At 55.4% G+C, this 18346-nt stretch overlaps 3 protein-coding genes across 7 annotated transcripts; all 3 read right to left on the reverse strand.

Moving 5' to 3' along the window:
* Positions 1-678: 678 nt before the first annotated feature.
* YPEL3 (yippee like 3) lies at positions 679-4000 on the reverse strand. Of its 4 annotated transcripts, XM_081131471.1 has the most exons (7): positions 3845-4000; positions 3419-3471; positions 2984-3166; positions 2841-2884; positions 2543-2651; positions 1795-1910; positions 679-1169 (listed from the first exon to the last, which is right to left on the reverse strand). In XM_081131471.1, the coding sequence occupies exons 3-7, from the start codon at positions 3098-3100 to the stop codon at positions 1103-1105; spliced, it is 453 nt and encodes a 150-aa protein (XP_080987597.1). In that variant the 5' UTR covers positions 3101-3166; positions 3419-3471; positions 3845-4000; the 3' UTR covers positions 679-1102. The 4 variants fall into 4 exon arrangements, with proteins under 4 accessions (XP_080987597.1, XP_080987599.1, XP_080987598.1 ...); XM_081131473.1 differs by lacking the exon at positions 3419-3471 and having other exon boundaries at positions 3845-3996; XM_081131472.1 differs by lacking the exon at positions 1795-1910 and having other exon boundaries at positions 3845-3982.
* Positions 4001-5221: 1221 nt separating this feature from the next.
* GDPD3 (glycerophosphodiester phosphodiesterase domain containing 3) lies at positions 5222-11531 on the reverse strand. 2 transcript variants are annotated; one of them, XM_081133730.1, is made up of 10 exons: positions 10714-11531; positions 10394-10436; positions 10026-10161; positions 9899-9944; positions 9627-9745; positions 9452-9541; positions 8999-9132; positions 7628-7687; positions 7475-7526; positions 5222-5422 (listed from the first exon to the last, which is right to left on the reverse strand). In XM_081133730.1, the coding sequence occupies exons 1-10, from the start codon at positions 10850-10852 to the stop codon at positions 5285-5287; spliced, it is 957 nt and encodes a 318-aa protein (XP_080989856.1). In that variant the 5' UTR covers positions 10853-11531; the 3' UTR covers positions 5222-5284. The 2 variants fall into 2 exon arrangements, with proteins under 2 accessions (XP_080989856.1, XP_080989857.1); XM_081133731.1 differs by having other exon boundaries at positions 5224-5422; positions 9660-9745; positions 10714-10936.
* On the reverse strand, positions 11508-18036 carry MAPK3 (mitogen-activated protein kinase 3; the record flags this gene model as incomplete). Its single annotated transcript, XM_081133729.1, has 9 exons — positions 11508-12108; positions 12937-13091; positions 13182-13291; positions 13436-13567; positions 13960-14074; positions 14347-14463; positions 14643-14832; positions 16630-16812; positions 17858-18036. The coding sequence occupies 8 exons, from the start codon at positions 18034-18036 to the stop codon at positions 12969-12971; spliced, it is 1149 nt and encodes a 382-aa protein (XP_080989855.1). The 3' UTR covers positions 11508-12108; positions 12937-12968.
* Between the last annotated feature and the right edge of the window lie 310 nt (positions 18037-18346).

Consider the following 18346-nt stretch of genomic DNA (forward strand, 5'->3'; position numbering starts at 1 on the left):
GACCCTGGGATGGAGCCTGGAGTCTTGGGGCAGACCTTGGCACCTCAGACTTTCCTGGCAGGTGACCAGCCCCCCCCCCCCCCGTCTCCCCCCAATTCACTTGGAGGATGGGGCTTGGAAGGATGAAGCATGAATGGAGGGAAAGAGCAGGACTGGAGGGCCACAGCCGGAGCACACTGTTACGCAGGGCACTGGAGTCCGCAGCCTAAGGCTGAACCCTGGAGTCCTTCCTGGTTCTCCTTCTCCGCCCTTATCCAAGTCTCAAAAGTTTAGAGGTCCCCACAGCAATACAGTCTCCACCCAGCTGGAGCCTGGGTTTCCCAGAAGGTCCCATGTTCGGCAACCCCGGGAACTACACTTCCCAGCAGGCCCAGCACCAGCTTGGGCCTGAGAAGATCGAGATACGCTGCTGGGCGATGGCAAAACACTGAGGTTGAGAAGATGCAGATCAGCCGAGGTCAAGGTCTAGGGAGCCAGAGTGGGCTCGGGAATGACAGGCAGTGAGACCTGTCCTGGGTCCTAGAGAAGATGGCTGAAGCGAGGCCCCAGGAGCACAGACTTCCACCTTTGGCAGCGGTGCCTACCCACTGCCCCACTGGGGCTCAGAAGGGAACAGGTGCATAGAGGCAAAAATCTGCACTTGAGTTTCTCCTTCCCGATTCCACATACGCCCGGGGCTGTCTCCACTCCATTGTTTTATTATATACAAACGCTACAGAACAAGGGGAGCAGACACGCGTGCGGTAAGAGGGGCCCAGTGGGCGTTCACAGGGCAGATGTTGCACTGGGCTAAGAGAAACAGCACACAGGCCATATCTATAGGGTAGGCGGGGCAGGAAGGTTAAAAAATGAGATCCAAGCCAGCCAGATCGCAGGGAGGTGGGGGGTGGGGGTGGTGTCATCCACCTCGGATCTCCCCCCAAGGTCACAGTGCATGCAATAAAATATATGTACAGGAGCTGAATCCTTCCTCTGCAGGGGCTCTGAGGGTCCAGAGCTCCTTTCCGGCAGCGAAGGGAAGCCAGTGGCGCCCCCTGGCGGCCAGGCCAGGCTGGAGCCACATGGGGCAAGAGCAGGGGTCAGTCCCAGCCGTTGTCTTTGATCATGTGGTTGAGTTCAATGATGTACTTCCCCTCTTTGTACTTCTGGCTGCTCTCGAAGGCCTGTTCCTGAAAGGAGGGGAGAGGCTGTCATCCCTGGAGCGAGGGCCTTACCAACAGGGATAGAGGTTGGGGCATGGATATGATTGGCCCCATTTCATATATGAGAAAACTGTCACCCAGAGAAGCTGAGCCACCTGCCCACAGACATAGAGCTGGTAAGTGACAGGGCCAAGTTTCTCACTAATGGGATAGACAGAACTCTCTGAATCATGGGTACTTTTTAAGTACTAATGTTGGCTCCAACAGTGAGGATATGGAAGTGTATACAAGATCCAGGGATTACAAACTGGTAGCCGAGTGCCAATTTTGGCCTACATGTTTTGTTTGGCCAGCAGAGAGTTTAACAAAAATAACTGAAATACTAGTGTATAGGCAGGCCATGCTCACTCCAGTATGGCACAGGTTGCCCCTCCCCTCACCCCCCAATCTATGTTGCCCATTTTGCATATCCACAGTATTTGCTTGGCCCTGCAAGCACTTGAGCTTCTGATCTCTAAACTGGCCACCTCTTTATCTGACAAAGGTCTAGAGAGGCCAAGCCACCTGCACAGGGACACAAAGCAAATCTGTGGCAGGGCCAAGGGTGAACTCTGGTCAGGGGTGTCCGCATGTCTCTGCTTGGGGCACACACATCACCAAGGCACCACAGCTCCAAGCAACTGCAGTTTCCCAAGAGCATCTTCTTTGGCTGCATCTAATCTGATCTCCATAACAATCTTGGGTGCCAGGTGGTGGCTTTATACTCCACTGCCAGATAAGGAAATGAAACTCAGAGCAGTGAAATCAGACACTGGACAGCAGCAGTGGCAATGAGGGCAGTGGAAAAGCAGGTATATGGACCCAAACTCTGTGTTGTTGTGGGGGCTCGGGCAATTTCTCTGATCCTCTGAATGGTAACAGAAGCTGGGGTCAAGGGTTTGGTGTTAAAAATCAAACAAAGTCGAATTCTGGTCCCTATTCTGTTACTTGCTGGATGTGTGACCTTGGGCAAGTTACCTAACATCTCTGGGCCTTCCTTTCTTCTTCTGTAAAGTGGAGATAAGGTAGACTACCTACAGGATTGTTGCAAGGACAGGATGAGATAATGGTATATGCCAAGCTCATAACAGTGCATAACAATAAACATCCAATAAGCGGCAATTCTGATTATATCACCATCCCTAAAATGGGGGTGCTTATGCCTGTGAGGGGAGGGATGGGTTAAGAGAAAAATTCTAAAAGCCTTGGCAGGATATGAGAAAAGCAAGCATGGTCAGGGGATGAAAAGACTGTTTGACTTGTGTGAGCTGGGCCTATACACCCTGAGAGGTTATCAGATGACTGCTTGTGATGTGAGGTCATGTCAAAGGCTAGCCTGGGGTCAGAGGTCACTGACTCACATATTTCCAGCCCAAAGTGGTCTTGCAGTTCTCGCAGTGGATGTCAGCGACAGCATGAAGGCCTGTCAGCAGCACCCGCTCCTCGGCTGGCCCGCAGCCCACGTTCACCCTGTGGGGACATGGGGGCAGTCCCAGGGAGGGTCCCGCCATTACAAAGCCCACCTCTAGCTTGTATCCAACTGTGTCTGTCCTTAGCTTCTTGCCTGAACCAGGGGACTTTGAGAGTCTCAGCATGATGCCATGGGTTACAGGTCACAACAGGGGTCAGGGAAAGAAAGAAGGGAGGCCAAATACTCACACAGAATTGAAGAGGTAGGCACGCCCCTGACTGCCCTGGAAGGACTAAGGGATGGGAGAGAAGGGAATGTCAGGGTTATTGGTGGGGAGCTGCTAAGCAGCCCTTCTAGTCGCTCATTCCAGCCCCAACTGTGACCTGGTTACCTTGGAGATGAGGTCGTCGTGGTTGGCCAGGTGAGCACGGCAGTGGGCACAGCTATACCTCCGGTGACAATCATCCAAGTAGGCCTGAAACGTCTTGGGTTTTGAAATCCGCACCATGGCGGGGGCCAGGGGCAGTGGCCCCACGCGGGGAGCAGCCCACGGGGAGCAAAGGGAGCCCAGTGCCTGTTGGGGAGGGAGGGAGTGGATTGTCAGGACCCTGGCCACATACAAGCAGGCACGCCCAGGGCTAGGGAATCTCTCTGTGTCACACTTGGCTGCTGTCTCCTCTCCCCAGAGCCAGCAGCCTCTCCAGGGGCCAGAGCCAGCTCAGTTTTGACTCACTGAGGAGGCCTCAAGTTGCATCAGCGGGGAAACTGAGGCTAGGAGGAGCCCAAGATGAGTCACCCACCTGCTTTCAGTCTCACCCCTGCTGACCTGGCAATTGAAACTGGAGGAAGGAGCCTTAGAGTGGATGAGCTGTCAGTTCTCTGTTTAGGGGAGCACCGAGGGGTTAGGAATTGGATGGTCTCTAGGACCTCATCCGAACTGCAGAGGGCGGAGCTAGGGGGCGGCTGCACGTAAGGCACAGGGGATTCACCTGCGGAGAAGGTCCCTCACCTGGAGAAGGCTGCAGGCCTCACTGAAGTTGAAGGGTCATCAAGGAGGGGAGGAGGTCTTACCTGGGGACGCTGAGGCCTTGTCTATGCCGAGGGACTCTTACCTGCATCGCGGAGCCTTACCTGAGACCCCGGGGCTCACCTGGGGCGCGGGGGTGGGGGGCGGGCGCCGGGGAAGGGGACAGTCCTCGCTGGCGGGGCGGGGGCGCGGGGCGACGCGCAGCCCCGATGATGCGGCCCTCACCTCGCCTGGGCGCGCGGGAGCCCGGTCCGCCTGGGTGGCTGGCCTGGGAGTGGGGGGCCCCGGTGGGCGCCGTCCCCCACCCGGGCCCGGGTTCGCAGTCGCCGCGACTTGTTTACACCGAGACCAGCTGCTGCCGCCGCTGCGGCGGGAGGGGGAGGGGGCCGGCCCCTGGTCCCGGCGGTCGCCGTGGCCAATCGGCGCACAGCATGCAAATGAGGGGGCGCGTCACTCAGCGGCCAGCGCAGGCTGGGCCGCCCTCCCCCTGCTCCCGGCTCGGGCCGGCCCGGAAATGCGGCTGCAGCCCGCAGTCCTGCGAGCGGGCGGGCGCGCACCCAGCCCCGTCGCCCCTCTGGCCTCCCACGGTCCTTGAAGGGGCACGTATCCGAGGGACCTGACCTGGCGTGGGGTTAGGAGGGGACCGCATCTGGATGCACGCCCCCCGGGGACGTAATAGTCATGATTATCTGCGTTACCCACCGCCCCTGCCCCACTCTTAATCCCCGCAGCCATCCCGAGGCAGCTTCTGCTCTTCTTTTGGCGGGGGAACTGAGGTCCAAAGAGGTCTAGCGGCTCTCCCGAGGTTATCCAGCTGATAAGAGGCAAAGCTGGGATTCTTACTTTGGCCTGAGCCCACGGTCTTGGCGGTAGCATCAAGGACAGATTCTTGGAAAGGAAGAGCTAAAGGTATCCATCAGTGTTAGACCCCTGGGAGCCAGAGCCTGGGAACGAGCCAGTTACTCCTGTTGAGCATCACCTCCTCCAGGTGGCAGGCTCCTGATGCCCCTGTCCTACCAGGCTGAGTTGGTGTCTGCTGTGGGCTTCCTCCTTTCCCTTTCTCGCCTGAGTGTGTTTAAACATGTCTGCCACACTAAACTTGTCTTGTCCCCTGCAGTGGCCCCAGTACCCAGCCTGGCCTAGAATAGTAAGTACACGTTTGTGAAAGACAAACGTGCTTCAAGTTAATGACGTACTAGGGCTGGAGAGGGCTGAGGAATTTGGGGAGCTCCTGGAGTAGGAAACATGGGAGTGGAAGGTTGGAATGGCTGAGGCAGCAGATGGGTGGTGCCTTGAACTCAGCTGTCTCAACCATGCCCACCCTCTGCAGCCAGGTGAGGAGGCCCACAGGGGCAAGTCAAGTCCCTTGCTGTGTGCTTGGCACTTTTAATGGCCTCAGAAGAATGGAACCATTATCTGTGGCTCTGAAGGGACATTCCTGAGGAGAGTGGAGGCCAGGCTGGCACAGGGTGTGGCATTACTCTGGCTGGAATGTGGTTGAACCAGTGGGTCAGCCCAGTTAGGGCTGGCCTCTTCTGTCCTACGCTACCATCTCTAAAGTTTTCTAGCATCTCCACCCCCCCCCAAAAAAAAGAACGCAAAAAGGACTAAAAATAAAATATTTATTGGAAAAGAGAAACATTGGAGAGGGCAAGGGCCTTTGGCTCAGGAGACCTGGGCAGCTGCTTTATGGCTGTCCAGGTAGCGCCTCAGGGCTGTAGGGTAATCAGTCATGACGCCAGTGGCCCCCAGACTGTAGGCCACTTCAAAATCGGATTCTTCATTAAGGCACCAAAATACCACCTGAGAGGGGAGAGAGGTTCTGGTAGTTTCCAAACAGCTTTACCTGGAACTCCCCCATGCATTCAGATGGCCAGAGCTCTCCTCTGTGGGGACCACCCAGCAGCAGTATGGTAGGGAGTATTAAATTTTTAGAAAATTTTCAAATTGGTTTTGAACACAGCCATTATTAAATATTAAATTGTATAAACTTGCAATTCAATAAACTATATAAAAAACAAAGGCAATCGCCCTTTGTTTGACTAGTGTGGCTCAGTTGGTTGAGCATCGTCTTGTGTACCAAAAGGTCACAGGTTGGATTCCCCATCAGGGCACATACCCAGGTTTCCCGTTCAGTCCCCAGTAGGGGCACGTATGGGAGGCAACTGACCAATGTTTCTCTCTCACATTAATCTTTCTCTCTCTAAAATCAATAAAAACATAAAAAACAAAGAAACCAAAAACAGCCCGGCTGGGCATGGCTCAGCGGTTGAGCGTCGACCTAGGATCCAAGAGATCGAGGTTTGATTCCCGGTCAGGGCACATGCCCGGGTTACGGGCTCAATCCCCAGTCGGGGGCGTGCAGGAGGCAGTCGAACAGTGACAACTCTCTCATCGTTGATGTTTTTTTCTCTCTCTCACTCTCCCTTCCTCTCTCTGAAGTCAATAAATATATATTTAAAACCAAAACCAAAAAATCCAACAAAAACAACAAAGGCAATAAAATCTAAAAATTCATCACTTCCTAATATTTCTACTACATTTTACCATCTACCTATGCTCTGGAGGTTATTTATGTTTGTCAAATGTGTACGATGGAAATACTCTGCAATGAGTATTTCCTCACACCTCTTCCCAACTCTATGTTCAGTGACTTCATTTTGGTAGCCTGACATTGGCTGAGGTAGAAGTACATACATCAGGAAATGCTCAAATCAGGGTGTGTCTTCCCCTGCCCCCAGGCAGTTGCGGACTGTTCACCAGCATGCCAGTGCCTCTGTCTGCCTGCACTGCGGCTGCTCCGGATCTCCCCTGACTCCTGAGTTCTCTCCCGTGGGCACTGACATAGGTGGGATGGGATCTGGGCCTTGGGCAAGTCACTGGACCCCTGGGTTTCCTAATGTAACAACTAAGAGTTATGGTTGTCCCAGCCTCCTAGGGCTGTGATGAAGCCCCAAGGAGTGGGAGGGCTGATCTGAAAGAGCTCCCTCATCCTCACTCCACATCCAATCAGTGGCTTGTCTGTGAGTAAACGCTTCCACCCATCCCCACAGTTGAGCCCAAATCCTGTCAGTGGCAGCATCAGTCTCCTCATGAGACTCTCTGCTTCTACAATGGCTCCCAACAATCACTTCTCCACATGGTGGCTGGCATGACCCTCACTCAACAAATCTCAATTGGATCATGTCTCTTCCCTCAAAAGTTGCCCTTCCCTTTGGGCTGAAGTCTAGACTCCTTACTGAGGACCTTGGGTTGCTTGCCGCAGCCTCCGCCACCTTCTCTAGCTCCGAGTGTGCTGCTTCCTCCACACTGTAGCCCGGTGGAACCCCTCTCCCAGTTTCTCAGACTGCCAAGGCCTCTTGCTCCTCTGGGCTTTCCCACATGCTGGGCCTCTTGCCTGAGATGCTCTCCCTTGCCCCTGCCCTTAAGACAGCTCCTCACTTCTTCCAGAAGGGCCTTCTCTGATCCCACAGACCACCATACTGTTTCCTTTCTGTCCAAGAGTTGCCCCTGTGATAATCTGCTTCATTCCCTCCCCTCCCCTTGTGGTAACTCCCCACTCAGTCCTCAGTACCATAGTGCCTAGAATATATTCTCAACAAAGGTTTGCTAATTAAATGACCTGGTCAGAGCTCTGCCCAGCCCCTCATCAGCGAATGGCACAGTTCAATACATCACCATAATGGCTGGCACTTATCAGGCCCTTGCTAAGTACCAGTTACGCATCCAGAAGAGTCAATTATATCATTACCCCATTTCCAAGACTCAGAAGGTGACCTGCCCAGTGGCAGAGCTGTGACTGGAATGTGTGCTAGGCCCACTCTGGGAACTGAGGGGGGAGGGGTCAGGCCTTACCTGCACTCCTCGCTGCTCCAGGTGCTGGATCAGACTTTTCCTCATGATGAGCCTGGAGGGGAGGGGGATGGCAAAGGGCATGATGGGGGGACTGAGAAGGGCAAAGGCAGGTCCCTATGGGGACACTCTACCCAGCCTTCTCGCCCACCTCACCATTTAGAAACCACAGCTGCCAGCTGGTTCAGCCCAGAGCAGGAGAATGGGAAGTAGGTCCTGTGGAGAGGTGGAATAACCGTCAGTCCACGGGCCTCTCTGTCACAGGGGTGGGGAGTTGGGGCTGTAGTGATCCCTGACCAGTGAAACCTACCCCCTCTAAAAGAACCTCTGCAGTTGCCAGACGGACAATTCACCCATTGTTCAGTGAGATCATTGTTCAGTGATATTCCTATATCCCTGACTCCATGCTCTGAGGGTGTGCCCACCCCTCACTGTTTTGCAGAAGGGGAAACTAAATCTTGGAGAGCTATATTAACTTGCCCGAGGTCACACAGCAAGTTTGTGGTGGGGCCAGGACTGAAACCCAGCTTGATTCCCAAACTGGACACACAATCTGGGTGTCCTCCTGGTTGGGCCTGACCAGCTTCCTGAGACCAGACATCATTTAATGGGTCGATTACTTGCTCCCTAATTGTCCCACTCTAGGGGTGACTTTAGAGGCCTTCACAAAGTCCCAGGGCAGGCTTTGGAGTCAGACTCAGGGCAAACCAGGCTCTGTTCTTCTAGCTGTATGACCTCCAGCAAGTGACAGAAGCTCTCTGAGCCTGTTTCTCCATGGGTACTGTGGGGTCATGATTCCTGTACCTCCTGGGGTGCTGCAAAGTAAAGCTCAACTAAACTAAAGGATGTAAAAACACTGTAAATCCTGTTTAAAAAGTTATGTACACAAAGTTCTACAGTATAAAGGTGTCATTGTAACAAAGGATTGTGGGAGCTGGCTGGGACCCTCTCTCATGACAACAGAGGGGAGCAGAGGCACTGGGGCCACAACAGAGAAGTTCTCCAAAAGCAAAGGGAGGTGCCCGGCCTGAGAGCTGGTGAAATATCCAAACTCCTCATACTTTACCCAGATGTTACTTTGTGAATACTTGTCTCCCAGCAGGAAAACACTTGCTTTTCCTTTTCAGAACCAGTGCTATAATTAATTAATGCCTGTCTCCCTAGCCAGACTGTAAGCTGAGGGCCTCACCTAGCCACACTGGTCTTTATTACTAGTGTAACTGCACTTGGAACAGGGTAGGCATTCAATAAATATTTGTTGGATGAATGGATGAGTAAAGGGACCCTCTGTTCTAAAACTCTATCCACATCTACACACATCTGCACTGAATTTCAGGGGGTTCATGGTCAGCTTGGTATTCATGAATGCTGGGTGAGAACCGCTGTCTTCAAAGCACCATGGGGGTTATCCTGAGGGGAGCTGGGGACCCTACAAAATGGGGCTTCAGATGGGGGCATGTTTTTCTGAGGACAGAAGCAGCTGGGAGCCTGGGGGAAGATGGAGGGAGATGGGGACCCTGCGGGTACCTGTTGATGATGGTGGGCAGGAAGCACAAGAGGAACTTCTCGGGGATGGGGAAGAAGGGCAGCAGCCCCAGGTAATACAGCAGCAACAGCCGGATTACTCGGCCTCTTGTGAAGGAGAACGGCATCTCAGGGTTCTGGGAGGCAAGGGGGCGTGAGAGGAGATCAGTCTGCTCCTGGGGAAGCAGAGAGGCTTGGGCTACAGGGGAAACAGTTTTGGGACATTCAGGAAATTACTACCTGCAGGATCAAAGCCACATCTTGGCTGAGCACTCGAGGCATAAATGCACCCAATCCGTTCCCACCAGCATGACTTTGCTCACACACTTCCTCTACCTCACCTCTCCAAATCCTCCTCAACTCCCCAGAGCCCTCTAGCCTAGGCCCCTCAGGTGGCATTGGGCTCCAGCTCCTGGGAGGAGGGGCTGCTGGAGCAGGGAGGGAAAAGGGACTCACGGCAGCCTTGCACTTCTTCATGACTGAGCTCTTCTCTGAGGCCCAGATGGTGATTTCATTGCGGTCAAAGTGCCTCACCAGGATGGCTATCTGGAAGGAGGAGGAGAGGAGATGAAGGGGAGTTAGGCCTCTCTGCAGGCCTGCCCTCCTCCCCACCCCCTGCCCACAGCACCACCTGGTGAATGAGCTTCTCATTTCCCCCTTTGACCTCCACACTCATGGGCGTCCGAGGGAACCTCTGGAACAAGTCTTCCAGGCGCACCATGTGCCTGTCGGACCCGTGTGCAAAGTGGCCTGGGGGTTGTGGGAAGCGACATCAGAGGATTGGTGGGGTGGGGGTGAGAACCCAGGGGAAGAGGGGCAAGTCCCAGAGAAGAGGGGGCAGAGGTCGAGCCCATGACTCCACTCAGGCTGGCCCAGCCCCGGGCTCACGGCCCATACTCTTACCTGGTGAGAAGTAAACCTCCAGCTCTTTCCTGTAGAGGGGCAGCTCCTGGGGAGAGCAGGGCGCATGTCACTAGGAGGCTCTCATGGAGGCTCTCTAGGTATGGTGGGGGGCTAGGGCAAGGCCCACCTCAAACTCCAGGCTGCCCACAGCCCTATTCACGCCTGACTGGCGGTACAGGTTCTCATCGTGTGACACCACCACCACACCATCCCGGGTAAGCTGACAGTCCAGCTCCAGAAGGTCTGCTCGCTGAGCCATGGAACTATGGAAGCAAAGGTCAGTGGTGTGTGGGGCACAGGGACAGGCCGGACTGGAGGGTGGTGGGGAGGGTTAGGGGAGCATGGGGCAGTTTAAAGCAGGATATGCAGGCGGTGTGATGCCTCCAGGGTGCTCCAGTCACCCATACTAGGAAGTAAATGGCACCCCTTGGCTTCATGCCACACCGCTGACACCACCTTACGCAGCAGCTGGGCTTGCTGGGCAGGTGCACTCACTTCTCCATGGCCTCCATGGTGTTCTCCAGCCTTTCTCCAGATCCTGTGTGGGGCAGCGCGGTGGGTCCCTGGGGGCCGGCCCCTCCCTCCTCCCCTCGCCTCACCCCTGCCTCATGACCCGTGGGCCCAGGTGGAGCAAGCAGCCTTTTTCCTCATTCCACACCTTGCACTGCCACTGGCTCTCTGACCTCGGCCTGCCCTCTTTCTAAAATTTCGCCCCTCAGACCGCACCCTCTCTGCTGTCCACCTTGGCACATGTCTTGCTCTCCTTATTCCACCGCAGTAGCCGATGTCCTCCCTTCTCCCCCACACCAGCTCACCTCCCCGGTGGGCCCCCAGGCGCAGACGGAAGGCTGGAACCCAGGGTGTGTGCAGCAGGCGAGGCCAGCGCAGGAAGAAGACCGAGAGCAGGGCATAGCTGCCCAGGGCGGGCAGGGCATAGTACAGCAGGGAGCTCATGGCCGCACTGCCTCCCTGGGCTCCGGCTGCCGCGAGCTCAGCTGTCCCCGATTAATTGTGCTGCCTCACCGATTGCCTGGCTGATGTAGGCTGGTTCCACCACTGGTCACCACCACGCCCCTGAGACCTGCTCAGCCTGCTGCTGGCCCAGGGCCAGGCTGCAGGGCTCAGCTGGGTATGGAGTACAGGCAGGAAGAGAGGCCAGGCAGCTCTGGGCCCTCACACCCACAGACCCTTCAGACTCCAGCGCCTCCCTCTCCTTGGCCACACTGGGAGAGTCAGGTTACCTTCCAGGTCTGCTATAACCTTCCCCTGACCACTCATGTGTGTGGCCAGGGGATACAACACACCACCCCTTGCCTTTTCCAGAAAATCCTGGGTGTGTAGGGTGCCCAAGTCGCCCCTGAATCACCCCAGCCAGTTAGGAAGACATTAGAGAGGGCAGAGGACAGTGACTAAGGGGGAAATTGACCCCACTCTGTCCAGGAATCCAGAGCTTCTTACACTCCCATCTTTACCCTGGCCAGTTGGGGAGCCAAAGGTCACCAGGGCCAGGTAAAGCCACAGCTGGGAAGCAGCTGGGCTGGAGTGTCAGTCTTCAAAGCCGCAAGGGTGAGTGACACAGCATCGGCAAACACAGACAGAGCCAAGGCCATCATATACACATCTCTATATTTATATATTAGATACAGGCACAGGGGTGGGCAGGGGCACTGGGCTCTCCACGAGCCCCCCCACCTCCACTTCTGTTCACCACACACAGAAGCAGCAGGAGCGTTAGATGTGGCAGCTTAGGGGGAAGGGGGTTTAGGCAGGGCCCTGCTCCTCAAAGATACTAGCCCTTGAGCCTTAGGAATGTTCCTTGAGGGAAAATGGGTGGGGTTTTAATGAGGTGAGTGGGGCAGGGCTGGCCATGAGTCCCCTACTCAGTGTCCCCCATCCCCCACCATCCTTCAGTAGGTCACAGGGCAGCCAGAGCCCTTTGATTCCAGAACTATCAGACTGGGATGGCTGGGTAGAGGAAGGCAGGACAGCTGAGGGGAATTTGCTTTGGGGCCACCTGAGCCCTGCAGGTCCTGGGAGGGAGGGGATGGGATGGAGGGAGCCTTGGCCTGCCTAAAGCAGGAGGCCTGAGCAAAGCAAGGGTAGGTGGCCAGGCCCACCCTGTGTCCCGACCTGGGCTGCGGGGGTCCGGGCTGGGCACAGTGTCCATTTTCTAACAGTCCAGCAGGGAAGGGGCAGGCAGGAGGCAGGGCCTAAACAAAAAGGCAGGCAGGAAAGGAGCCATTAGCACCCATGAGAGCACCTGCCAGAGCCCTGACCTCAACTTCTCTCATTTTATCCTTATAGTTGAGTGAGATGTGTCTCAGTTTCCTTATCTGTAAATGGGGATAACATTGTACCTATCTCATAGTACTGCTATAAGGATTAAATGAACTCATACACAGAAACCTCTTAGAACAATGCTTAGTGATCTGTGCTTGCTCTTGTTATCAGGACTGTCCCAGGAAACTGAGGTGCAGAGGTGAGGTGTCTTAGCTGGAGTTTGAACCCAAGTGTGTCTGCCTTCCTTTTTTTAGGCTATAGGGCAGAAAGAAAGGAGACTGGAGGAGGGAAGAGCAGTGTGGGTTAGGGAAGGCCCCGCAGAGTCCCCCAAAGGTGTGTGAACTGCTGACCTGGGCACCAGGTGTGAGAAAGCATGGCATCTGGGTCAGGCTGAGTGCTGCTAGCTCCTCCCAAAGCAATTATGGCCCCACCTGCCTCTCTGCCCATATCGGGAGAGGCAAAACCTGGCTCTGGTCCCCAGATGGTTGAGAGAGGCCCTCAGTGACCTCTGAGGTTCCAGAATGGCTACTGAGGCTGGAGGATGCAGGGTATTAACAGGTGGGAGACATTTGGGGCTGTGGGAAAAGAGGAGGGACATGAAGACTGGTAGACCACAGGTCTGTGGCCTGCACAGGATCTGGCCCTTCTCTTGATACCATACACATGGATCATGGGAATGAGCAAGCTTTTGACTGTATGGTACATTGGGTACCCTAGTATCTGGGTGAATCAGTGTGTGGGTGGTGGAGAACACTCACCAAGCCCCAGGGAGCAGAGACATCTGTTCAGGCTAGGTGGCCTCCAGCACCCCAGGCTGGAAGCGGGCTGTCTCCTGGAATATGAGCTCCTTCAGCCTCTCCTTGGGTAGATCATCCAGCTCCATGTCAAAGGTGAAAGGTTCCTCCGCCACTGGCTGTGGGGCATAGAAGTAAGGCTCAGGCCAGATACTGAGATGCCTACCCACCCACTTACCCACCAGACCTGCTGCTGTTGGCTGACCCACCTCATCTGTTGGGTCATAGTACTGCTCCAGGTAGGGGTGAGCCAGGGCTTCTTCTACTGTAATCCGTTTATTGGGGTTAAAGGTCAACATCCGGTCCAGCAGGTCAAGGGCTAAGGAAGGGCAGGAATCAGGGGTCAAAGGGAAAGTTAGGGAAGTTTTGCTTCTCTATGCCTAGGGGGCCTGTCTACTCAGGCAGCTGCTGGGCTCATGCACCCAGTTTTTATCCCATATCAGCCCCCATGTCTCTCTCTCACCTTTGGAGTCCGACTTGGGGAATAGCTTGGACCAGGCCACCTTGGTCTTGGAAGGCAGAGACTGCAGGTAGTTTCGGGCCTTCATGTTGATGATACAATTCAGGTCCTCCTGGGATGGGGAGCCCAGGATACCTGTGGGTAGGGCAGGTGACTTGTGAGAGATCTTCTCTCCCTTCTGGGAACAGAAGGAGCCAAGAACAAGAGCTCCCACCAACCCATTCCGGGCCCTCACGGTTATCTCCCAGCCAATACTATGGTGGTGAAGTAAGGGGTCTGGATTCGGGCAGCCCTCAGTTCAAATCTCAGCTCCACCACTTCCTAAGTATGGGGTGTGGCCTTGCTTTTCCCATGTATCAAATGGGATAGTATCTACATCGCCTTCAAATACTGTGAGATGCTGTAGAGGCTCCAAACATGGTGGTACCCCTGATCCGATTCCTATAGACTCACCGGCCCTGACCCTAAAGACATCTCACCTACAATAGGCTAATCTCCCTTCCACTCAGCTGGCCAGGCCCCCTCACCCAGAATGTGGTTGAGCTGGTCCAGGTAGTGCTTGCCAGGGAAGATGGGCCGGTTGGAGAGCATCTCAGCCAGAATGCAGCCCACAGACCAGATGTCAATGGACTTGGTGTAGCCCTGGGGAGAAAGAGAAAGTGGTGGGCTCCTGGGCCAGCCTCAACAGGTCCCTGTTGTCTGGGCCAAACCACCACCCCAACCTAGATTTAATGCTTCAGGGAGGCAGAGAGTAGAGCCCAGGAAGAGCTAATGCTTAGCTTCTTTCCAGATCCCAAGGAGCAGAGTAATGTGACACGGCCCAGGGGGCATAAGGGTCATTGCCTGGCTCAGAGATAGCTCCAGTTCTTTCTGTGACCTGGCCCCTTCCCTTTGGGGATGGGTGGCCCCCCTACCTTGGAGTTAAGCATGATCTCTGGGGCCCGGTACCAGCGTGTGGCCACATATTCTGTCAGGAAGCCAGTGTGGTCATGCTCAGGATCGGCAATCCGGGCCAGGCCAAAATCGCAGATCTAGAATCCAAGCCAGGCCGCTAAGCTCGGTGCTCAAGGTCTCTACGGCCCAAGCAATCACATCACCATGCCTCTGCCCATGTGGTTCCCTCTGCTTGCAATGCTCTCCTATTCCAGGGGACTATTAGTCAAATGGAAGCCCAAGACCCAGAGAGGGAACAGGCACCCAATCCTCTGACCTTAAGGTCGCAGGTGGTGTTGATGAGCAGGTTGGAGGGCTTTAAATCCCGGTGGAGCACGTTGGCTGAGTGGATATACTTGAGGCCCCGAAGGATCTGGTAGAGGAAGTAGCAGACGTGGTCGTTGCTCAGCTGCTGGCTTTTGAGCAACTTGTACAGGTCTGTCTCCATCAGGTCCTGCACAATGTAGCTGAGGATGGTATCGGAGACCCCACAGGTGGGGGTAGCAGAAGGCACTTTGTTAAGAAGAATGGGCTCTGGTGACCACGCTTCACATCCCCTCCAGCTGGCACCCCTAGGATTCAACAGATCTGCCAACCCATATCACGAGCTGGGCAAGGCCCATACTCAGCAGTTGGGCTCGGGGCCTCTGCTGCATCTCAGCTGAGGAACCTGAGCAAAAGCCCTTCAGTTCTGTGGCCTCAGTTTACCTACTGGGAAAAATGGGGACAACACACTGTGGGAGGCAGGAGAACTTCACAGTTAAGAGCAGTAGCTCTGGGGTTAACCTGCTGGTGCCTGAAATCCCCACTCCACTGCTCATTGGTTTTATAACCTCAACCTGTCTGCACCTCTATTTTTTCATCTGAAAAGTAGGGGAAAGAATGGTTTTTTTGAGAGTGGTTTTGACAATGAGATGAGATGACCCATGTAAAGCAGCCAGCCCAGTGCTTGGCACATTGTAAGTGTTTAGCAATCATGAACTAGTATTGCCATTATAAATGCCTGAGCCAAATGGCTGTTGAGAGGGTTAAATGAGATAATGTATGAATACCATCTGGCATGCAATAAATGTTTGCTTAAAAATAAATGCCTACCTTATGGGAATGGTTTGTGCAAGACAAATGAGGAGAAACTCCCAACAGCATGCTCCTACTCAAAGAGTGCTTGGCCATGCACATCAGAAGACAGAGGAGTAAATGTCCTTATATATTTTAAGATTAAACATACATACATACATAAATGTCTTTTAGCTTGTCTCTTGCAAGAATAAGTCAGGGCTATCTTTTAGAATCAGCCTCAAAAGGGCCTTCTGAGAACATATGGACCAACCCTGCTGTTTGATAGATGAAGAGGCCCACTCAGATGCGAAGGTCACACAGTGAGCTGGGAGTGAATGTGGAGGTTTCCTGCCCACAGTTTGTGGTGGGAGCTGCAGACACTGCAGTACTAATCCCCATGCTTGGGTGGAGAACTGGGACTGCCTGGGGGTGGGTGGAGTGGGGGAGAGGTGACGGGTATTACAAGCTGCTAACAACAGGGCCAGGCAGGAAGTGGACAACAAACTAGGAAAGTGACATGGGGGTAGGGCAATAAAGACAAGGCTGTCCCTCCCTGGGTAAGGTGCAAGTCCACAGTTGACTGGGGTGGATCTCTGAGTGAGAGGTCCTGGAGATAGGACCGGGCCTCTTTTGGAGGAGGGGCAGACAGCAATAGCAGCACTTGATTTTAGGCTTTCTGAGATTCAATTTCATCATCAGGGAGCTGAGATCCATCTCATAGGGCAGTTGGGAGGTGGAATTAGAAATGTTAAAGCCCTAGGTATGCACTGCACCTGACTCATAGTAGGCCCTCAAAAAAGAGCAGTTTTCTCTTTGTCTGCTTGTCTTCCAGTTTGAGGACCCAGAGGGGAAAGAATAGTCTGTTAAACAAAGACTGTGGGCAGAGGCTGGATCATGTCACAAAACTGCAGGCACATGTCAGAAGACAAGCACCCATAGAGACCATCTTGCCCAGCCCCCCACAGAGGCACAGAATAGAGAACAGACTTGCCCAAGGCCACACTGCCTGGCTGTGGCAGGCCAGGATTCATCTGAGGCCTCTCAGTCCTCTTACATTCAGTGGCCTCTTTTCTGCTAGAAGGTTTCTTTTACTGGGTTTGTTTTGGAGGGTGACAGGGAAGAAGGAAACAGAAAGAAACCCAATGTTCTCCCAGCCCAACTCTGAGGCCGTGCCTGGCCAGCCAGCTGGCCAAGGTGAAGGATACACGTCCCTCATGGCATCCAGGGTAGGTGCCCGAAGAATGTCTCGGATGCTGATGACATTCTCATGGCGGAAGCGCAGCAAGATCTGGATTTCCCGCAGCGTGCGCTGGCAGTAGGTCTGATGCTCGAAGGGGCTGATTTTCTTGATGGCCACGCGTGTCTCACGTACATGGTCGTAAGCTGAGCTGAGAGGGCCAGAGAGGTATTGTTGGTGTGGTCTTACAAAGGGGGAGTCCAGGCCTGGTGGCCCCACCCAGGCCATGGCAGGGAAGGGAGGGAGCAAGAGAGGGCTCTGGCCAAGTCGTAAACAATGCTGGTTCCTTCCTGCTGTGAAGGCCTGGGATCTCCAGGGAGAAAGCTGGGGACCAGCCAGGCAGTCCTTCAGTGACTTCACAAAGAGAGGAAGAGACTGACCGCTCACAGACTTCCCCTCTCCTCAACCCTTTCCATTCTAGTTGCCCGGACCCCTCACCCTCCCCTTCCCATGATGGGCTCCCTCAACCCAAGACAGGTCCAGGGGCTGGGAGATGAGTGGAGGACATACAGTGAGGCAAATACAGGGAGAAGGAAGGAGTCATAGGAGGACCTGGAGGGAAGGGACAGGGCAGGCACGGCTGTCAGGGCAAGGTACCTGGGCAGCAGGGCTGTTCCCAGATGCACAAATGCCCAGGGCACACAGCAGGTTTGGGAGAACTGACAGACCCCTCCTAAAAGTTGCAGGGAGGCACTCCTGGACCCCTCATGGCTCACTGGGCCCCTGGCCCTAGGCCCAAAGCACTGCCCCACCCTGGCCAGCCCTGAGTTCTGCTCTTCTTTCCCAAACTCCTTGGCAGGCCCCCCTGGGGGAGGGAATCCAAGGCATCCTCTCCCCAAAGGAGGGTCCTTCATTCCCTCTTCGCTAAGGATAGAATCGTCCGAAGAACACTATTCTCTTCACCTCACCCCATGTCTCCAAGGTCCCCAAGGTCCCCGCAGCTCCCCGCCATATACTCAGATGCCCCTCCCTCCATTACGGAATGGTCGGTTCAAAGGCTCCAAGCCCCTCTCCTTCGAACGCACGCAGAAAGCGCTCAAAGGCCCTCTCCCAGGGACGCTCCCCCGCCTCGCGAAGCCCCTGCCGCTTCAGGACCACGGATCTCCAAGGCCCAGAAAGTACTCAGCACCCAGCACCCTCCCGGCCCCCCAGCTCCCTCCCCCTGGGACGCCCCCTGCCCCGGAACGCCCCCTCACCTGACCATGCCGTACGCGCCCTCGCCGATGTACTGCAGCTGCGAGTACCGCGGGCCCACGTCGAACGGCTGCCCCTTCACTACCTCCACTTCCCCCGAGACCCCCGGGTCCACCCCGTCGGCTCCCCGGGGCTCCCCGCCCCCGCCCCCCTGAGCCGCCGCCGCCGCCGCCGCCGCCATCTCCACTCCTCCCCTCCCGCCCGCCCGCCTCTCCCCAGCGGCCCCGCCCGAGGCCCCGCCCCTTCCCGCCCGAGGCCTCGCCCCTTCCCGCCCGCGCCTCACCCGCCCAGCTGCGCGCGCCAGACGCGGCCCCGCGCGGCCCCGCGGCCGTCACGTGACCCGCGCCGGCGCGCGCCGGGCTTTCCCACGGGTGGCGTCTGGGCCCCCGGCCCCTGCCGGCTCCGTCCGCTGCCGTCAGCGCGGGGCTCCCCAGGGCCGGCTTGTAAAGGTCTAGAGCTTCCCGCCGGATGCAGAACGGCCGGTAGGGCGG

The sequence above is a fragment of the Miniopterus schreibersii genome, assembly GCF_964146895.1.
Source record: "Miniopterus schreibersii genome assembly, chromosome: 3".
Classification (NCBI taxonomy): Eukaryota; Metazoa; Chordata; class Mammalia; order Chiroptera; family Miniopteridae; genus Miniopterus; species Miniopterus schreibersii.

Bases quoted from the DNA above. Each gene is read 5' to 3' on its own strand.
- YPEL3 (XM_081131471.1), bottom strand. From the start codon at position 3,100: ATGGTGCGGATTTCAAAACCCAAGACGTTTCAGGCCTACTTGGATGAT. The intron at 2,652-2,840 runs GTGAGTATTTGG...ATGTCCCCACAG, and splicing joins GCCTACCTCTTCAATTCTGT to GGTGAACGTGGGCTGCGGGC. The intron at 1,911-2,542 runs GTGAGTCAGTGA...CTTATCTGGCAG, and splicing joins CCACTTTGGGCTGGAAATAT to TGGAGTATAAAGCCACCACC.
- GDPD3 (XM_081133730.1), bottom strand. From the start codon at position 10,852: ATGAGCTCCCTGCTGTACTATGCCCTGCCCGCCCTGGGCAGCTATGCC. The intron at 10,437-10,713 runs GTGAGCTGGTGT...TGCCCCACACAG, and splicing joins CCTGGGGGCCCACCGGGGAG to GATCTGGAGAAAGGCTGGAG. The intron at 9,133-9,451 runs GTGAGTCCCTTT...CTTGCCTCCCAG, and splicing joins TGAAGAAGTGCAAGGCTGCC to AACCCTGAGATGCCGTTCTC.